A 20,453-nucleotide genomic window follows, 5' to 3' on the forward strand; every position below is an offset into this window, starting at 1 on the left:
GTTAATGTATTTTGTGTCAACAGCTACATGACTGATCTGGACAAAGCTGGATGGAGAACAATATCCTTCAGTCCTTTGCTTGCACACAAACCAAGTGCAAAATTAAGCACCTAAATCCACCCTGGGAAAGTGGTCAGTGAAGCAAAGGAGGAAGGCACTGGTAAGTTGCTGATACTTTCTGTTACAGTTAGGAAGACTGGCATTTGTGAATTCCCAGTCGCAATGAAAGAATAAAACAACAACAACACCAACAACAACAACGCCCCACCCAAAAGTATCACAGGTGTCATTAAAAAAAAACCCTAAAACCACAACTATTTCTACAAGTACTAATTAAAAATACAGAAAAGTACTGCAAATGGAGTAAATAAACACCTTTAAAAAGGAAAGGAAAAAAAAGCAAAACTGTTAACTTAAAACACACTGAAGGTGTTTTTCTATGGCTCTGTATTCTTCTATGCCTTGGTCATGGCTCAGGCCGGTTTCATATCAGAACAGCTCAAACAAAACCTCATAGGTGTTAGAATGGCCCTTCTTTATGGTATCAGCCATTCCCAAATATCAAATATTTCATTTTGAACCTGAGGCTTGATAATTGTGAGAATCAGCTCTGACTTACTTCCAACCATCTAGCAAGGAAGGAATTTCTTGGCTCAGAAGTTCCTACTTAACTTCACTGGTACTTTATATGACCAGAACAATGTAAAAGACTTGAAAGAAATTTAGCTGATAGAGAATGTATGCCAGCCTTTGCTGTAAGAGAGAACACTGCCAAGCCTTGTCTCCAGATACATGCCTGCCTCCCTTGATGGCTCACACTTCTGAAATTCCAGTAAATATGTGCACCAAAAAATATCTGACATACAAAACAAGTACACTGCCATATCTCGTTTAGAATCTGTGGGACAAAAAGTGGACCAGTTAGAGTGAGCAAATACAGTGTTAATTATCCACAAATGACTTGGCTCTTATTTCCCATTCTGAGAAGTGTCTCCACTCAGTGTATCCATGGGATATAATCAGAGCAATGTTTAATCAGGCTGCAAGCTCTGAAAAGTCCTGATCTTTATTCAAACAGGCCTCTTCATTTCATAGATACTCAATGTGTTTGTAACTAGTAACATGTAACAGACACACGATCTTTAAATTCCTCAGAAAATCAACCTGGATCAGTCAGGTGTAAGTTTGGGGGAAAGTGTCCCCTCCTGAAGCTTCAGACACCTCTTAGAGTTTTAGAAACTATAGTGGTTCTAACTTTATTAAATGGTCACTTGCACTGACATGTACACAGGGCCTGTGACACTTCCAGAACTAATGGTCCTGCTAAATGGTGCTGACAGCAAATAACCTTTATTATGTGCTGAAAGGAGGCACAAATAGATAAAAATGTATTACAGCCATACTTTAAAGAAAGAATGAAGAGGTCAGCACAGATATCTAAAACTCAGATTTTTTTTTTTCTGTGCTTGAATTTCTAAGCTTAAAAAAACATTAATCTTGAAATTGGGCTGAGAGGATTTTTCCAGCTGATTTGTAGGGAAAAGACAACATCACTGAGAAGTCATCCATTTGGTAAATAGTGGTTATTTGCTTCTCTTTGACTTTTTCACCTTTATTTCTTTGTTTAGGTTTGCAGCAATGGTAAAGGAAGATGTAAATGACACTGAAGATTCTGAACCATCAGTATGTGAGAGAAATGGCATGATTCCCATGCATGAGCAAAGTGAGGTAATTAACTAGGATCTCAAAGTATTGTTCTAATCAGAGAGAACCCTCCTTTTCCTTTTTCCTTTAAGAATAAAGTTCTTAATGTAAAAGGCACTTAAAAGTAAGCATAAAATATTGAGTGTATCTCATGTCTGTATGGCACATCTTTACTCACGTGGTGATCATGAAATCATGGGGTGAACAAGTAACTCCATGCTGAAAGCTCACGAGATCTGTGTTCCAATCATGACTATGAGTAAGGAATATGTATATATATTTTCTGAAAAATAATCAGAAATGTGGAACTATTACTGGAGGAGGGCCAAACCACATTATAAGCAGAATTCCATGTCTACATTATGACAATATGCTGACATGAATAATCATACAGGAAGGCAGATGATTAACTTGTCAAAAATAATGCTAAAATTAAGTGGGACATATCCAAAAATGGTCAAAAAGTGCTTTGGTTATGAATATGGATAAGTAGATATACCAGTATAAGAGAACAGCTTCAAGGAACTTCAAGGGTAGTATTTACTACTCCCAGTAGTAAACTCTGAGGGTAGTGTTTCTCCATCTCTACCTTGACTTACCAGCTTGAGCCTTCCAGCAATGCATCATGTGAGTAAATCTTGTGCTGGCCAGCTGTGCTTTTTCTTTTATCTTTGTTTTGTTATTTTGGTTCAAGGCTTTGCAATATAAGTTATTTAGGAGTTTGATTAAAAGCACTATCTCCCTGGATTGATGCTAATGATTAACTGTATTGTGAAATCCAGTCTGGAAGCAGGACCTTATCAAATTGTAGAAAATATTAATAAATGTTTAGTTTTGTATGCAAGACAAGCTGAGCCTGGCCTGCTTCTTCATCAAATATGCAAATATTGTTATTGCACAGGTGCTGTGTCTATTGGGATAGGAGCCGTCAGTTGCAGATATAAAGCAAATGTGCTGCAGTTTCTCACATGCAGTTCTTTGTGCCATGCGAAAAACAAACACAGGGCCAAAATTGTAAAAGTGTATTAAAACTGGACATTCTTGTAGTGGTTGTTTAGGTAACGTAGTCGTCTGTAGCCAGTGCATCTCAGCTGACTTCAGGAGTTGCCCACTGCTTCAAATACATGCAGTGCCACTTCTGAGGGAGCCTCCTTGTTTGCATTCAGCAGGGACCAACAGCAGATGCCAAAGGTACTGATGGGAATGTACAAACAGAAGAAACTGCTCTCTTGAATCACTGCTCTCAGCAACCTCCAGAACCAACAGCAGGGTCTTCATTACCTGCAAGAACATGGAGGCAAATATTTGCTTGTCCTCCTCAGGGTTTATTGGCCCAAACAGTGACAAATGGTAGGTAAGAGAGACAGAGTTTAAATAAAATGTGAAATGGCAAATGTTACTCTGAATGGGATGATATCTGTCCACTGTCCTTGAAAATAATGAATGGAAATAGCTGTGTTTTACTTATCACAAAGTTGTTTGAATGGTTTAGCCAGAGGAAAAAAAAATCAGACAAAGGTTTGAATGTACAGTTTTTGTTCCTCCAGTCTCATGTATTTACTATGGTAAGGGTGTGTTTTTGCAGTGCAAACTATTTTTATTAGAAGAAAGACCTCCTAATTTTTGTTTGGATAGTTTGTCCTTAATACCACAGGCTTGGAAAGCCAAGAGTTCTCACTACAAGGCAAATGGATCTGTTTTGTTTAGAATTTGTCCTAAACTGAAAACTCCCAAAAGAAGTGCCTAGCTAGCCAATTATTTAAGCTTTTTCCTAACAAAAGACATTTCATGTGTCTTTGCTTCCACAGCCACTTGGAATTCTTAGGCTTTTAATATTTGGAAATCTACTGATCTTCCTTTGCCCCCTGTCACCCTCAAGTAAGATTAAGGAAACTCCAGTCTGAAAATGCAGGACATTTACTCAACGCATTTTTTTCTTCCTCTTCAGTCTTCTGTTTTATTTGTATGCATGCCTGTTCTCATTAAACAACTGTAGGAAGAGATATGTCAACCTTGAAAAAGCATAATGTTTTCACATATTTTATAATACTTTCACACACTATTCTCATAATATTTTTCAGGGATTTTTTTCCCCTCTGTATTATCCTGTTTTGATTGCTGTATCAAGGGAAGTATTTGTATTCCAAATGTCCAGAGATGTGACCCTCTTCAGAATATTTTTCCCAGGGATAACAATGTATTGCACTACACATTCAGCCAAAAAATTATGTTCAATAATTCAATTAATTTTAAAATTTAGACTGGAGCTGCAGTCATCAGCTTGAAGATATGCTGGGCTGCTCAGCAGTAGATTTTGCTGTGGTTCTGAAGTAGCTGAAGAAAGATAAGCAAATTCAAGATAAGTTAGTGAAAGTCTTTGCTTTAAGTTTGGAACCTGAGAAGTGTTTTTCACAGCAGACCAATGCTCCCTATATTTATTTTGATATTTAATGACGTTCCTGTTACCAATTTGAAAGTATTTTAGCATCTATAAAATCAGAACAGCAGTTTAGGGACCCTCAAAGATTAACTGCATTGTTGCAATTAAACTAATTTTTAAGGTAAGTATTTTCATTTCTAAAAGTAATTTAATTTCTAGAAGTCATAACTTTTTTCTTTAATAGCAAAACAAATGTGATCTAACAGCAAAGTTATTTCTGAGAAATGATTAAATAGTAATTGTTTTTCGTTTTGTTCCAGTTGCATTTGTGGTCCTGGTTTGGGCTGTGGTTTGGTCCATAACTGGGGCTGAGTGTCTCCCAGGTGGAAATCTCTTTGGAATTTTGTTTCTTTATTTCTTTGCTGTCATCGGAGGTAAAATTTTTGGATTAATTAAAATACGAACACTACCCCCTCTCCCTGCTCTCCTGGGTAAGATATCCTTCCTTCTTTTCTTCCTGCGTATTTTGTTTTGTTTAAACCATCAAGTAGTATCTGTATGGCAGAGATGTTTGGATTGGTAACAAATAAACTGTGTCACATTCAAAATCTGTAGCTTTTCCAAATGACTTTTTCTGGTCCTCTCTGAAAAGGTGCAAGATTTCCCAGACTGGCTCAGGTAAAATTAACTAAGGCTCTCTTCTTAATTCTTGTGGGTCAGAGAACTCTATGCCTAGAGACTCAAAGTTTATTGTTCTTCAGACCCTTCTGTCACAGTTACTTAAAAACTGGGTTTAATAATACCAAACAGGAATCTTAATCCAGACATCATCTTACAGTAGAATAGTAATCTCTTTGCAAAATTATTGCTCAGTTGTTTCTTTAGTAGCTCACACAATGAAAACATTTTCCAAAGAAAACATGACAGCAATTCCCTACTACTGGTAGTCCAAAGGATTTCTTTTTTCTCCTTCTTTTATCTCAAGATAATTGAAATCTGAGAAAATAAATTCATAACAAGGAGTAATTCTTCTGCCGAGAGTTTTTCTGATTCAATCATAACTTTTTTTTTCACATCAACATCCTATTTTATTTTACATAAAAATGCAAAACAGAAATGGGAGATGAAAATAATGGTAATTCTGACATCTTTAAAATCTTTTCAGGTTTCTTTCCTAGAGGAGGTTTTATACTTGCTTAGATGAGTACAATATTTGGAAGTGCTGTGATGTCAGTGAAAGTGGAAATGCAGCTCCAGGTTCTTCTCACCAGCTGTATCCTGTCCCCTTGCTATGTTTAGTGCATAAATGAGTAAAGCTGTTGACTGACAGTAAAACTCCTTGGCAGAGTGGCCTTGCAGTGCCCAGGTGTGATCCTGTTTGCCTGCACAGCTGGTGTTGTGCCTCATGCAGGAGCTCTGCACACAGCTCTGTCCAGGCACTGTGTGCACTCTTGTGCTGCTTAATTTCACCAGAGGAAAAAAATTCAAATGAGAGGCAGAGAGGTTTTGCATATCGCATGCATGCCTGCAATATGACAACAGAATGTCACACGCAGGGAGTCTGCCCTTTCTAAGTAAACATCCCTCTTAAACAAATAAAAGTATTTCTGGCCATTTGGATTCTGATTGTTTGGGAGTTTTTTAATTACATCTGTATCTAAAAGTTGTGAGTTGAGCATGAAACTGCTAGTGAGACAAATAATACTGGACAACAGAAACTTCAGCATGACAGCACATGTCTCTAGAGTTGTTTAGGACAGAGTTCATTGTTCTGATCCCCAGTCTTTGAGGAAAATTGGAGAAATCTATGACTCAGTAGATGAGATAGACAATGTCTGTGAATATTCTGTTTAGCACCTTATTTGTGAGCCTCTCAGGATAAAAAGGACTGAAACAACCACATAATATATTTTAGGTGCACATTGCAGAGAGGTTTCTGCAGCAGGAAACAGTGCAAATCAGTGAAGATACCCTTTGAGATGGACATTTTTACTTTGTTAAGTAGATTTCTAGATCAGGGTAGTTTCAGTGATCTCATGCAAACATTGCAAAGAGCATGTGATCACAGTGCCAACCTGATATAATTGTCATGAGGTACCACAGATTAATTATGACACTGTTTTTTTTTCCAGGAGGTGGTAGAAACAGTTTCTAAAAGTTTAGAGTGTTCAGGACAAATGAAGTTCACAGTCAAGGTTGACACTGAGCTGCGACCAACCTGAGCACACTGATTTGTTTACTTTTTGTCCTTTTTTAGTTTCCTGTTTCTAAACATGACTAATACAAAAATAGATACACAAGAGTGTATCTTTGAATCATCAAGACTAACAATGAATCTCTGCAGATCCATATTTAAAGTCAACTTTTCCTGTACTTTTCCATACCCTTCCAGAGCTGTGGCTTTGACAGCTTTGCAGGAAGTCTCTGGACAGCTTTACTAATATTTGTAAAACGTATCTTGCAAGTAGCTCAAACAGAGGATAAGACAAAGTTTCTGATTTCTCTTCCCCTTTTCGTCCCCTCTTCATGTAAGAGTTTCATTGCCAGAGCACTTTAAAATGTTTAAGTTAGTCCATGGTGAACTGGTTTAGATTATATTTCCTAATGAATGCAGCATTATGGTTCCTGTGATACCTGCATTTCTTACACTTAGGAGGACTTTTAACAATTCCCAATTTCTGAGGTAAATACACAATATTAGAAGATCTTCCTATTTTTGTATTAAAACAAGCTAACAAGAAAAAATCTTCTAAGGATGCAGAGGTGTCTTTTTTTAGGTAAGTATGACCTGCACCTGGTCAACAAAGCTGCATTCTTTTGACTCAGACTAAAGCTGTGTATCAGCATCCTGCTGATTTATTCACTGGTGACATGCTGTGTTCTTAGGCCACTTTCACTGCTTCAGATATGTTTATCTCTTCTCATGCCTCAGTTCCATTGTTAACACATGGCTAATAATTCAGAATATAAATGGTTTCTTTTTCTCTCATTATAACATTATATGGTGTCTGTTTTTAAGAGTGCTGTGCAAGCTATCCAAGCTTTTCTTGTGCTATAAAAAAAAATCATTTGACAGGAGCTTATTTGTTTTGACTTAAGGGATGCTACTTGCTGGTTTCCTAATCCGAAATACCCCATTCATCAGTGACTTTGTCCAGATAAACCTACGCTGGTCTGCAGTACTGAGGAATATTGCTCTTTCCATTATCTTGACCCGAGCAGGACTTGGCCTGGATCCAAAGGTATGGCACCAGCTGTTTCTGGGTGGCAGACTATACAATAGTAAACAAAAAAAACTGAGTAACTGGTTCCATTAAAAATATTGAACTGCTCAGTCTTGGAGCATCTGCAGATTAGATCATTACAGAAAGCATAGTTTCTGTTGTATAATTATATTTATGTTAATACTGGCAGTTAGATTTGTACAGTAGGCAAGCAATCAAAAAAAAAAAAAAAACGCCTGAAGAAAACCGATATTATGATTATTTTCATTTCCTGAATTTTGGGAGCAGAACAAATTGAGGATATGCGCGCCGTCATGGTCTGTCAGGAAGAGTTTACACTCCCTGACAAACTCACTGTTGGTTTTACTGATAATTTGAAGTAATAGAAGGGATCCCCAGTCCTTGAAAGAGAATGTTTTTGTGTGGCCAGAAATCCAAGAGACCCAACCAACCAAAAAAAGTGTGATTTTTTAAACTTTTTTTTTGAGTCATTGCCATTTTAATGCAAATATTTTAATTGCAAAGATGAATCCTGCTGTGCTATTGAAACAATGATTCTCATCATAATGAAGCCCATAACAGTCCTGTGAACAAAAAATAGTCTCTGCACCCTAAGAAACATGGTATTTCATAAATTGATGAAGGCAGAGTTTTGTTTATTCAAAATGAGCTGGCTGAAGTAAAGCTGTACCAGATTGGCCCCTGTCTGCTGAAGGAACCACTCAGAGTTTTATATAAAACTTAGGTAAAGTATGAGTAGTTTAGAACATCTAAACAGATTTTTCTTAATCAAGAAAAACTAGACAGTTGCCAGTGCTTCAGTTATTTAGGCAAATAAGGTTTTGTCAGTATTGAAAATGTCTGTTTTCCTATGTTACCATCACCTTATTTTCTAAGACATTGAAGCTTGTATGAGCTTGTGTGTTGGTAGAAACAACTTGGATGTCCAGTTCTGTGAGACTGCATTTCTTTCTATTTCATGACAATTTTTTTTTTTTTGCTGAGGGAACTTCCTTTTTGACTCATTTTTCTTCCTTGTGGCAATGAAACTGTCATTTGGACTCTGTGTGTGGCAATGCTTTGATGCAGTGAAAATTGTTCCTCTTGTAATTCTGAGTTAAAATTGTTCCTCATATAATTCCCTTGATTATGCTGGGATAAACTGGACTGGTAAAAAGTGGAACTCGCTGGTTTTTTGGTTTTATTTTGTTCTGTTTTGTTTTAATTCTGTGTCAAAATTAGAGACCTGTCCTAGCAGATTCACATTTATGACTAACTATTAAAGACAACTGTTACAAGAAAATATGCCAGTTTAGAAATTTTTTTTAAGTTGCTGAGCCAAAAGGAGCTTAATCTCCGCGTATCAGGGGAAAGACAGCTGAAAGATGCTTCGCTCCTTGTGCCAAGTTGATGTAGTTCTACAACTTTTTATAATTTGTTGATAGATTTTGGGGCAATTTTTGGGGTTGCTCATGCAGCTTCTGGGATTATAGTAAAATATTTTGTGGATGGAGCAAATGACAAGAAGCTGAACAGAATTTTCTCTCACTCCTTCCCATGACATTCAGGAATCTTGTCAAAACTAGATTAACTGCCATGCTTGAAATTTTATATCCAAATCTGATTTGGCTTGGCCCAATCTCTAGTTTAGGCCATGTCATGTCCTATAGTGCAGCTCAGGACAGGATTCTTTAACAAGCCAGATCAGGTTGTTAATGTTTTTCCTCTCTGTAAAGCCAAGGGTACTGACACTATTGTGCCTGTATTGCAGGCTCTTAAGAAGCTCAAAGCTGTCTGTTTACGGCTTGCTTTCGGACCGTGCCTCTCAGAAACAAGCACAGCTGCTGTCCTTGCCTACTTGTTCCTGCATTTGCCGTGGCAATGGGGATTTATATTAGGGTAATGTACTGCCTTTTCTCCTGTATGACAAAAGTGCTGGTTTTCAGGCTGCAGCTAAATGATCCAAGTGTTGTTAGTTCTCTGTGCCAAGCAGAGACCTCAGTTCAATGCCAGTTGGGAAGCTGTGCTTAGCCCCTGTGGGTCTTTTCCTTACCATTCGTGTCTGGCTCTGTGGCTAATTTAAAGGTCATATTTTCAGGCTGCAGAGGAGTACTTGCATCATTACTCTTCTGTATTTGTGACCTAAGTACTTGAAGAAGGAAGAAGGATAGTGCAATCCCTGAGTCTTGAACCACAACACAGGGTGGTTTTTAGGGACAGAAGATTATACCACAGTTTGGAAAATGTTCATACTGGAATTCAGAACTTCCATGCAGAGAAATGCACATAGAGAGATGTCTTCCTGTTACAAGTCAAGGATAAGGTTATGGCATGGTATATTCCAGAGTAAAACCCTTCAAGAGAAGACCTTTTCCATCTAGTCCTATCTAAATTGGTGGACTTGGGCCAGACCCATACACTAGAACAAGATGGGTGAACTCCTTCTCTCACACACACTGAATTGTGTGAGAAGGAACTGGGCTACAGAGTCATAAGCACATCTGAACCAGGTTTCCAAATGGGACAATCAAGGCATCTATCGGGGAGCGCAACTGGCCTGCAGTGGATACTCCAGTTTTAGTCTGTGGAGCCCTTTGCTTTTAATGTTACTGAGTTGGGCAGAAAGTAAGAGCTGATTGGAGATCTGCATAGAAACATCCCTGCTTGTAATTAGAGGGGAAAGGTTAGGAAAATACTTTACGTAAAGGTCTGCTTGTTTATACTTCAAAAGAATTAAGGTCAGAACATTTTGAAGCTTTTTTAGTTCAGTGCTTCCTTTTTGAGATGCTGAACTTAGATGTTTTCAGTTTTGTTCTAGGTGCAGTCTCCCCTGCTGTGGTGGTTCCCTCCATGCTGATTTTACAAGCTGAAGGATATGGGGTGGAGAAAGGTGTCCCAACTTTGCTAATGGCAGCTGGCAGCATCGATGACATTCTGGCTATCACAGGCTTCAACACTTGCCTTGGGATGGCTTTCTCCTCTGGTATGCTGGTTAATCTGTTCATGATGAAATGCAGAACAGTGACACTATGGAGAATGTGTGCTCTGTTACGGCTTACTGGTTTGTAAATTCATGGCATCTCATTATAAAATTCATGTATAGCCTTAAATACTGAGAAATTACCCATGTTCAAAAGCTAGTGTAACATTGTCAGCTCTGAGTTGTGGGTCACAATAACTTTCAGAGAACATTTTTTCCTGACTGCTCCCTTAGCTGCCAAGTCTGGGCCCTACATGCCCAACATAATGCTTTGAAATTTCACTGGGTTTGGCAATGTTCTTACAGTGACTATTTCTTTCTCACTTCTCTTGCACACTTTCTTGGCATGAGCTTTCAGAGAAAGAAAGTTGCACCATCCATTTCCTCCAGGCCCATAGGTTCCCTCCTGAACTCCTTTGCCCCAAATAATTTAAAGCAGACACTGTCCTGGAATCACCCTCATAGGTCTAGAGCATGATTTGAGTGAAGGTCTGTGTATGGCTTACTGAGCATGTTTTTCTTTTGCGAAATAGGTTCTACTCTGTACAATGTGCTCCGTGGAGTGCTGGAGGTTGCTGTTGGCATAGCAGCTGGGGGAATTCTGGGAATGTTTATTCGGTATTTCCCAAGCCATGATCAGGTAAAAACCTAGTTAAAAAACAACAACAACAAAAAATATAATTAAGTGATTCTTTGCTAAGGGATTCTTTTCTTTAGTTATTATTTAGTTATTAATTTACAAGCTTCATGTGAAGCTGCTTTGGGTAAAGCTTTTTACAGTGCTAGCAGCTTCCAGATTGCAAAACCTGTCAAGTGAGGATGTGTTTTAAAGGTGACTATTTATTTACTGCACCAATAATAATGTATGATCTCACAGTCCTTCCTGATGGAAGTTCAGAATCCAGCTCACCATCCTGCTCTCATTGAAGGTAGTGGAAATGGAGGAAAGGTCTGATACCCTGATTTCAGGCAGTCAATAATAATTAATTAGATTGATACAGGACACATATACTTATTTAAGATGTATCCAGTAGGCCTAAGATTAAAAATTAATAAAGCAGATGTATTAGAGGTTTTAAGGGATTGATCATATCATTAGTATTAATTAGGATGTGTTACTTTCCATAAAAATTACATTTATAGAAAGTGGTAGATGAATTTTCTATCAAGGGATAATTAAATGAACACAAAATTGTAGAAGAATGTAGATGTGCTCTGGACTACCAAAGTCATCAGAGGAGTATACCAAAGTATTCAGAGCATCTGTTGCCCTCAGTGGCTTCAAATTTTCTTATTAAATAATGTAAGAAGTGTGAGTGTTTACAAGAGGTAAACAGCTAGATAGAATTGAGGAACAATGATAGGTAACTGTTTGATGTAAGATTGAATGAAATAAAACTAGATTATTCCTGGCAAATGTTTGACTTGTCCTTAAAAACACCTGGTGGCAAAGATTTCGCCTTTCCTTGGATGAACTGTTGGAATACTTGGCTACACAGGTAGAAAATCCTGCTGTTGCAGAGTTAAGGCACAGCTGCTGAAACAGAGAATCATGTTCCTTGTGATAAAAATAGCCTAGTGGCAATTTGGATGGGCAGAGGAAAAATTACATTCTCAAAATTTGTATTCTTAGGAATTTATGTCTGAAAAAAGTCCTCAATCGAACTGAGCAGTTCAAGTCTCACTTGAAAGCTTTGATTCATTCAAAATTGTTAATTTTTAATTTTCTTTTCAAAATTAACAGGAGTAACCTTTTCTCCCCATTTCTGAAAGAAATTCACTTTTTTGTTTGTCTCTTTCCTCGGCTGCAGGCATCTTTGGCATGGAAGAGATCATGTTTTGTACTTGGACTGTCTGTGTTTGCTGTTTTTGGCAGCATCTACTTTGGCTTCCCTGGATCAGGAGGGCTCTGCACATTAGTCTTAGCTTTTGTTGCAGGTGTGGGATGGTCTGATGAAAAGGTGAATATTTACATAAGAAGCACACCATATCCAAAGTCTGGTGAATATACAACCTGGCAGGAGCCTGTATTTCTGTCAGGAGTGGTAATGGTATATTTGTGAAACATTAGTAGTGTATAGATTTTTTAAAACAAACAAACAAAACCCCCCCATCAAACCAAGCTGCACATTCTACATTTGTTTTGGAAGTTTTTAGTATTTTCCATGCCAGAAAGTTAGCATGTATTGTCAGCAGAGCAATATGTATGCCAATACAGAGCCTGGTGTACTGACTGAGAAATGCTTAGCGTTTCTTAGACATCTTAAGCCATATGAAGGAGACTTAGTTGTGAAGGCACTTGACAGTAGCAATCCAAAGCTTTAATTCCCAGCTGTGTGAGTGTCTGTACACAGTCCCTTTACAGTAAAATTTACAGATGGGTGTCCAAGATCCAATTGTGGACAGGGCCTGAGTATTCTGAGGGTTTGTTCTCTGTGGTTTGGAGGGGGTGAAATGAAAAGCGGTGATTAGCTATCCTCTTTCATGTTTCCCAAATCCCAGACAGTGTAATTTGGTTAACTTGAAGAGCAGGGTGCACACAATAAATGATGATGTGAGGCCATACAAAAACCATACAAAAGACTGCTTTTTCTTAGGTACTAGCCTACTTCATCTTACTGCTGCTTCCCCAATTTCTGTACCTTGCTATGTCTGACTGCCTCTTTTGCTTGACACCGTCTACATTTAATGTTTTGAGGGCATCTTTCTCTCCACCACTATAGCTTTGTGAAATTCAGTAGGAGAAGGGGAAGAAAAAGGAAATAGGATTAGATATAGTAGAGTCCATGTTATTATCTCCATCTTGACCCTGGCTTTACTAAGATATCAAGATTTGTTAGAACAATGAAAAGAAACTAAGATTGTACAACTTTAAAGGATGAAAAACTCTTCTTGAGACTTAACTAATTAAGGACATTACAACTGATCAAGGTCTCTACTGAAAAGCTTCTAAACCATTTCAGGAGAAAGGAATTTAAAAGAGTATATGCAGTCTGTAAAGGTTTAGTTCAACTTACTTTGATCTGTAAATGGAGCTTCATGGCCTTAAGTATATTGATGTCAAATGCCTTAGCTCTTTTTTTCTCAGATAGAGATAGAGGTGTCTGTGTACTCAATATATTACCAAGGTTCCTGCTGAGCTTCTCCAAGGCCACTGCCTCGCATTGTCCATGGACTTGACAAACACTGTCTGCAGAGAACAATGAACATTTCAACCTCTTCCTGGACAGTCAAATGGGCGGTAAATAGGCTGAAATGTTTAGATATATATATTTCCACCTCATTTTCTTTAAGGTTACATAAGTTTTTGTATTACTGTAACCTACCATTCCTTTGACGGAAGAGCAAGAAGTGTTGCAGGATCAGTCCCAAAGAGAATACCAAGGATGGGACATGTCTAGGCCCTGGACTGATTATTAAGTGACAGAGCACTGCACTTATACTTTCCACACACGCCAGCCTGAAGGTTCATTTGCTATTGTAGAACCCACTTAATTAAAAGACAAGTGCTATTTGATATGTTATGTGTACCTTTTCATGTAAGTGGAATATTCCCGTTTATCCTGGCAGCAGTTGTTTTAGGAAAACTGTGTCAACTTCAAACATGAGGAAAAAATATGGTTTTGTTTGAATACACTGTATTGCAGTGGAAAGTTCAGCACTTGTTCCTGGTATGTGATTTCAGACTTGCTCAGACTGACTTTGCTCCTGCTGCCATGGAGAGAGGCCTCTGACTGAGTGCAGCACGAACAGAGTTAGGTCAGGACTGAGACTTGGGAGAGTCTGACTCTGCTCAGCTACAAATGGAAGAACATGTTTAGTCATGCAGTTCCCAAAGGCTCAGAAACTTCATGGCAAAGCTGTTGAAATGCCATCTTTCTAAATACTGAAAATCAGCAGTGCTTTCTTTTTATCCTCTTGTCTGGAAACTGCTCTGTTACTGTTCAAACGCCAGTGCTTTTTAATTCTCCTCTCAAGACATCACATATTTATGTACTAAGACAGCTAAATGCAGTCTGACCTTCAAAAGGTGTACAACTGATTTTGAATATTTTAGTATTAGGTCGAAGAAAAAGGAGCAATTTTGGACAATCTGTATGAAACATTATCACTTTGTCCTATGATTACTTAACTGTTGTGGCTGCTTGGCCATCTTTTTGTGAATTTACAGATTACTTTTGTTTTTATTGCAGAGGGAAATAGAAAAAATTGTGGCAGTTGCATGGAATATCTTTCAACCTTTTCTTTTTGGTTTAATTGGAGCAGAAGTATCTGTTACATCTCTCAGGCCTGAAACTGTTGGTAAGGTCATTCACAAATTGTCCAGCTTTCATTATGAGCTTCAAAAAAACTCTATAAAGATACCTAAACCAAAACAGACTATAGCTAACCCAAAACAAAATTAAAAAACCCAAAGCACCCATGCACAGAAGTACTGAGAAGTGTTTGTCTCTTGCAGGGCTCTGTGTTGCTATATTAGGCATTGCCCTAGTTGTGCGAATCATAGCAACGTTCCTGATGGTGTCTTTTGCTGGGTTTAATTTCAAGGAGAAGGTATTTGTCTCACTGGCATGGATTCCCAAAGCCACTGTCCAGGTAAACAATCCACATCACTTTAATTCCAGGCTAAATCTGTTTTCTTTAGCAAAGCTCCCTGTAACTAGCACAGCAGTAAGCAGGGAAAGGTTCAGGCTCAATGACAGCTGACTGTTCATACTCTAAAACACACTAGATGCTTGAAAAGTGTGTGGAGAACTTTCTGTGTGCCGGTGTTCTGCTTGCATCCTGGGTTTACTCTTAATAATGGCAGTGAATTGTACATATACCCCAGGAAATGTAACAATTTCTCAGCCATTACTGATTATCGTGTCTTCACATACAGATTCTGAGAACTCTCAAAGGTAAAAGCATTTCCCTCTCACACATGAAGTGTCTGCAAGGACAGTCACATCAGGACTCAGAATGGGTTTCAGTTTGTGACTATTTTGGTAAGGAGTAGTCTGAGAGCCATATTAATAGACATTCCTCTGGCTGGCAACATTCCTGCTCCTTTATTTCAGTGATTGTAAAGTCAGTTAGACTTTGCATAGCATGATTACTTGCAAACAAAATTAATAATCAAAACAGGCAAGGTTTATTAGATGATCAGTGAATTAAATTTTCAGAAGCTGCCACTGATTGACTATTATGAGGATACATTCTCCAAGTATGGCATTTTAACAGCTGCAATACACAATATACTGGCCTATTTCATTAATCATAAATTCTCCAGAAATGTGGAAAAAATGGCAGCTAAGCAGTGTTCTTCACAGGAGGAAACCACACAGATAAATTCATTAGCTTAGGAAATTTGAAGCATAGTCAAGTGAAAGTTGTTCTCATAGGTGTAATATAATGTTTACTTTGCTATGTACAGCCTAGAAACAAATGGTTTGAATGTACTAAAAATGTCAAATTTATGTGAAATGTTGACTAAGGATAGGTTCCCTTTTTTCCTCATTCAGTGCTAAAGATTACTTGCCACACCTCAACAATGTTTTCTTCCCTGCAGGCTGCAATAGGTTCTCTTGCCCTGGATACTGCAAGACAACATCAAGATGAGCAACTGGAAAAGTATGGAATGGATGTACTGACAGTGGCTTTCTTGGCTATCTTGATCACTGCTCCAGTTGGAGCCCTGGTTATCGGCTTGGCAGGACCCAGACTTTTGCAGAAGGCTCAGACAAATAGCAAGGAGGATGAGGAAGGTGCAGAGATTGGAGAAGAGGCAGAGGCCTGTGAACCTTCTTAAGATAGACAACTACAACTACAGCAGACTTGTCCTTCAACCATGGCACTTTTGTTGAGTAAAGATGGCATGTCTCTGATCTTGCTAGAGGAACCTAAAACTATCAGTTACCCCTGCTATTTTTAAAGCAGCCCTAGTGGAGTTCTATAAAACATTGTTATTTGATGATGGTGCCTTCAGATGAAGTAGCTGAACATACAGTGAATGAGATGACCTTATTCATCATCTCAGTGAGTTAGTTACTGAGAAGTTAGGAGTCAAGAGTTACTTGAAATGTGTGGGTGGTGAGAGGAGAGGACCCAGGGAGAGGGTCAGAACTGTTGAGACATGGAGTGGAGTCATGAGGTAGAATATAAACAGAAAAAATTGGAGACTAATGTGAATAACTTCTTGATGGTTGAAACTGGGGTGTGAGATGACAAGTTCCACAACTCAAAGAAAAAAACTTCTAGGTAGGAGATTACTGACACATAGTGAACAAGTCCTGCCATGGGTTGGTGATTCCCTCTCCTTCCTCATTTGCATTCCAAAACTTGCCTTCTCCTATTGCTGTTCTTCCTCACAGCTGAGGCACTCCTTTGTGCCTTCCAGGACTGTCAGCTTTTGTCGTAACAAGGAACAGCAAGTGGTACTTACATGCTCAAAGAGACAGTTGGGGCCATCATAGACTGTAGTAATAGAGATGTTGTTGCTGACAGAAGAAAGAACAGAGCCTGAAAATGAGATGAGGGTTATGGGAGGGTTGTATGGGATTGGGATGGCTGCTTCTTCACCTGTGCACCACAGCTTTCACACAATATGATGTAAAGGAGGAGATGCTGTCCTACAGCAAGGAGTGACCTCTGTTGATCAAAATCCTGCTCTTGCCATTTAGGTCTGGTGCCATTTGACAGATACCAGCAAATCTGTCTGCCTCTGCTAAATTTTGTACAAGTAACTAGCTCCAAGTAAGTTGTTGGTAAATCCATTCTGAGGCATGGGGTCAGTACAGCATTGCTCAGAAACTGGAATTTACTTTGTTATTTTTTTTGAAGGGCTACTAGATTGTGCCTGTAACTGAGGTGGACAACAGCCTCCTGCAGATTTCTACACTACAGTTCACTGAACTCATTCTGCAGGATACTGTGCAGAATACATTTGATGGTGTCTAGATTTTGGCATTAGTAAGGACTAATAATTTCTACTTTAGCATTTAAATTTTTACTACACACAACAAAAAATTTACAATAATACTTTTAACTACTTAAATACTTCTAATGTTGACACTGTACTATTTGCAGAGAGTCATATGCCATACAGATGAGCTGTATACAGCTCAATATGCATGCGTTTGAATAAGACTCTCTAAGCAAAAAGACAGCTTCCTGAGACATACTTAGATTGCATAGCCTGCAGTTCCAGCACAATGATAAAAACACCAGCAAATTCTTTGGTAAGTTTTCCCTTAACAGTTGTCAAGTACATTATTTTTTCTAACTATGCACACTGCTCTTCCCTCTGCTTCCTCGAGAATGTACCATCTTCAGTTTGTTTCCTGACCTGGAAGGAAGATCCTTTCAAACTGCACCGGATGGGTTTGAAGCTGGAGCAATTGTTAAGAGTGCTGTGCTTGGTCATTATTTAGTATACCTGGACTCCTGTGCCTGTTCTGCCTACTTCACATGCACTCCTGGTGTCCCCCTGGCCCAGTCCTGTTCAGTGTCTTTACTGACGATCTGCATGAGGGGATTGAGAGCACCCCCAGTAAATCCATGGACAGCACCAAGTTGGGTGGCAATGTTGATCTGCTGGAGGGTAGGAAGGCTCTGCAGGGCACCTGGACAGGCTGGATCGATGGGCTGAGACCAATGGAATGAGGTTCAGCAGGGCCAAGTCCTGCCCTTGGGTCACAGCAACCGCAGGCAGTGCCACAGGCTGGGGACAGAGTGGCTGGGAAGCTGCCCAGTGGAAAAGGACCTGGGGGTGCTGGTGACAACAGCTGAACGTGAGCCCGCTGTGCCCAGGGGCCAGGGAGGCCAAGGGCGTCCTGGCCTGTATCAGCCACAGTGCGGCCAGCAGGAGCAGGGCAGGGATTGTCCCCCTGTGCTCTGCACCTCAAGAGCTGTGTCCAGTCCTGGGCCCCTCACTACGAGAAGGGCATTGAGGGGCTGGAGCGTGTCCAGAGAAGGGAACAGAGCTGGGGAAAGGTCTGGAGCTCAGCTCTGGTGAGAGGCAGCTGAGGGAGCTGGGCATGTTTAGCCTGGAGAAGAGGAGGCTCAGGGGTCACCTTAGTGCTCTTCAACTCCCTGAGAGGAGGTGTAGCCAGCTGGGGGTCAGCCTCTTCTCATCACAGAAAGTGACAGGATGAGAGGCTAGAGTCTTAAGCCTTACTAGGGGAGGTTTAATTTGGATATTAGGAGGAATTTCTTCACAGAAGGAGTTGTTAAAACAGTGAAATGGACTGCTCAGGAAGGTGGTGGAATCATCTCCCCTGGAGGTGTTAAGTAAAGACTGGACATGACACTGACATGGTGGTCATAGGTTGGATCCAGTTATCTCAGAGGTCTTTTCCAACCTCATTGATTCTATGATTTTGTGAAATACGTGTAGTTTTAATAAGAGGTTAAGTATTTGGAAATTGTGATGTTGGTAAAGCTGACAAGATGAGAAAATACAGTGTTCATTTCATCAGTGACTGTCTATAAAATAGTTCTACTTGAGTAAAATTTACAGGAGTTCACTTCTTTGTGAAGTTTTATAAGAAGTAGAATCCTGCCACAGGGATCACAATGCCAAATTTGGAATGTGTTCAGTAACAGAAGTGTAATGTTGTAATGATTACAGCCCTTTAAATTTGGACACAACCTTAAGTACAAAAGCAAACCTCTGATGAAGAGCTCTTGTTTGTGATAGCCTCTAATACTTCCTCACCAGCAAAACAGCATCTCAGAAATCGGATTTACCTGTTCCTTTAACCTCAGTGTGCTCTCAGTTATGCATTGGATCTCTTCCACAATTCTGAATAATACCATATACCAATGAACACTTGTCATCTTTTTTGGTAATCCAAGTCAGATTGAATCAATTTTTCTTTCCCTGCCATTTTATGTGTGTATTTCTCATGAGACCCCTTTCCCCCACCTTTTATTAAATCTTCAAAAAGTATCAGGCTGGAGCTATAACATACACTGCAGATCTAAAATTAAAAGCTTTAATGCTTTATAATGTTCCCTTTCCTTGTCTTCTACAAAGGAAGAAAACACTTGCATCTTTTCATTAAATGATTTATCAGGACTAAGTACTTAAGAGAATGGGGTTTTTTAGTAAGTGTCATGACAATTTCAGTTGCTTTTAAATAGCAACTAACTTTGAGAGATTCGGTTTCAGTTTTTATCAGAGTACGGGTGAAGCATGACATTAAAGACCACCTCCCTTTTAACAGAATGCCATGAAAATCATTAGTGAATAAGGCATAAATTCAAGCCAGTGTAATCATTGTGCCATGGTAGTCTCTTATTTGCGGGAAATAAAATCAGAGCACAGTGTGCAGTAACTGATAACCAGAGAGTCCTGCTGTCATGCAGACATAATCACAGGCATAGTGTGAGGAACTCTGAGTGTGCTGTTCCAGAGGGTTCAGAAGAACCTCTGCAGCAGAATGGTCTGACAGCAGAAAGCATTCCCAGCAGCCAGCATCCGGCACTTACAGCAGGCAGAATATGGGAAAAGACAGAACTGTGTATCTGCAAACAGGGAGTTGCACAGGCCAGGGGATGTGATGTTGATGTGATTATACTCAGTGCTTACTCTTTTTCAGCCAAACTGAGCTTTTTATGCAATTTAAACTGAAGCCTAAAATTAACTGTGAAACAGTCATGGTGTAATACAGCCACAAAATGGATGATAGTTTTTGCATCTTGCTTTTTAAATAAAGAGTGCAAGAGATCAGATTTTTAGTCAATTGCACTTCAGTTACATTAACTTTGTCTAGTAGTTGTCCCAAGTCGGACACCTTTCTCTAAAACTGTTTTACAAGTTTATTTGTAGTCTGTTATAACCATGTTCAAATTAATTACGAAAAGAAAGGAAAACATTACTGTTCTTGTAAAAAGGTGTCACAATATGCTGATTTCAGTTTCCCCAGACTTTCCATCAAGACTGAAGACCTGGTCCTAACCTTAGTTCTGGTCTTTATTGGAATGTAGGGCAAATTTACTTCTGTCTGTGGAGCTTCCCAATTAGATTAGAAAAGTCAGGTAACTGGTACAACTTCTCAGTTGCTGGTGAGATACAGAGCTCTTTAGCTCTTAGCTGTCTATCTCTGCAGACTTTAGACAGAACAGATTAGTAAATTCTTTGAGATTTTCTATAGAAAGTGCTGTGGACATGAGACGGAAT

The 20,453-nt window shown here is 39.1% G+C and overlaps 1 protein-coding gene across 2 annotated transcripts; it reads left to right on the forward strand.

The window, feature by feature from the left end:
• Positions 1 to 24: 24 nt before the first annotated feature.
• On the forward strand, positions 25 to 16,244 carry LOC134564812 (sodium/hydrogen exchanger 9B2-like). 2 transcript variants are annotated; one of them, XM_063424026.1, is made up of 12 exons: positions 25 to 160; positions 1,629 to 1,728; positions 2,871 to 3,054; positions 4,405 to 4,575; positions 7,184 to 7,326; positions 9,080 to 9,207; positions 10,116 to 10,291; positions 10,822 to 10,928; positions 12,100 to 12,249; positions 14,482 to 14,590; positions 14,748 to 14,884; positions 15,840 to 16,244. In XM_063424026.1, exons 2-12 carry the CDS (start codon positions 1,639 to 1,641, stop codon positions 16,077 to 16,079), a joined length of 1,635 nt encoding a protein of 544 aa, XP_063280096.1. In that variant the 5' UTR covers positions 25 to 160; positions 1,629 to 1,638; the 3' UTR covers positions 16,080 to 16,244. The 2 variants fall into 2 exon arrangements, with proteins under 2 accessions (XP_063280096.1, XP_063280097.1); XM_063424027.1 differs by having other exon boundaries at positions 2,874 to 3,054.
• The last annotated feature ends 4,209 nt before the right edge of the window (positions 16,245 to 20,453 follow it).

The sequence above is a fragment of the Prinia subflava genome, chromosome Z (assembly GCF_021018805.1).
Source record: "Prinia subflava isolate CZ2003 ecotype Zambia chromosome Z, Cam_Psub_1.2, whole genome shotgun sequence".
Classification (NCBI taxonomy): domain Eukaryota; kingdom Metazoa; phylum Chordata; class Aves; order Passeriformes; family Cisticolidae; genus Prinia; species Prinia subflava.

What these genes read in the sequence shown, in the direction of transcription:
- LOC134564812 (XM_063424026.1), top strand. Translation starts at nt 1,639, where the DNA reads ATGGTAAAGGAAGATGTAAATGACACTGAAGATTCTGAACCATCAGTA. An exon ending in TGGGATGGTCTGATGAAAAG is followed by an intron (nt 12,250 to 14,481) that starts GTGAATATTTAC and finishes TTTTTATTGCAG; the next exon opens with AGGGAAATAGAAAAAATTGT. An exon ending in TCTCAGGCCTGAAACTGTTG is followed by an intron (nt 14,591 to 14,747) that starts GTAAGGTCATTC and finishes TGTCTCTTGCAG; the next exon opens with GGCTCTGTGTTGCTATATTA.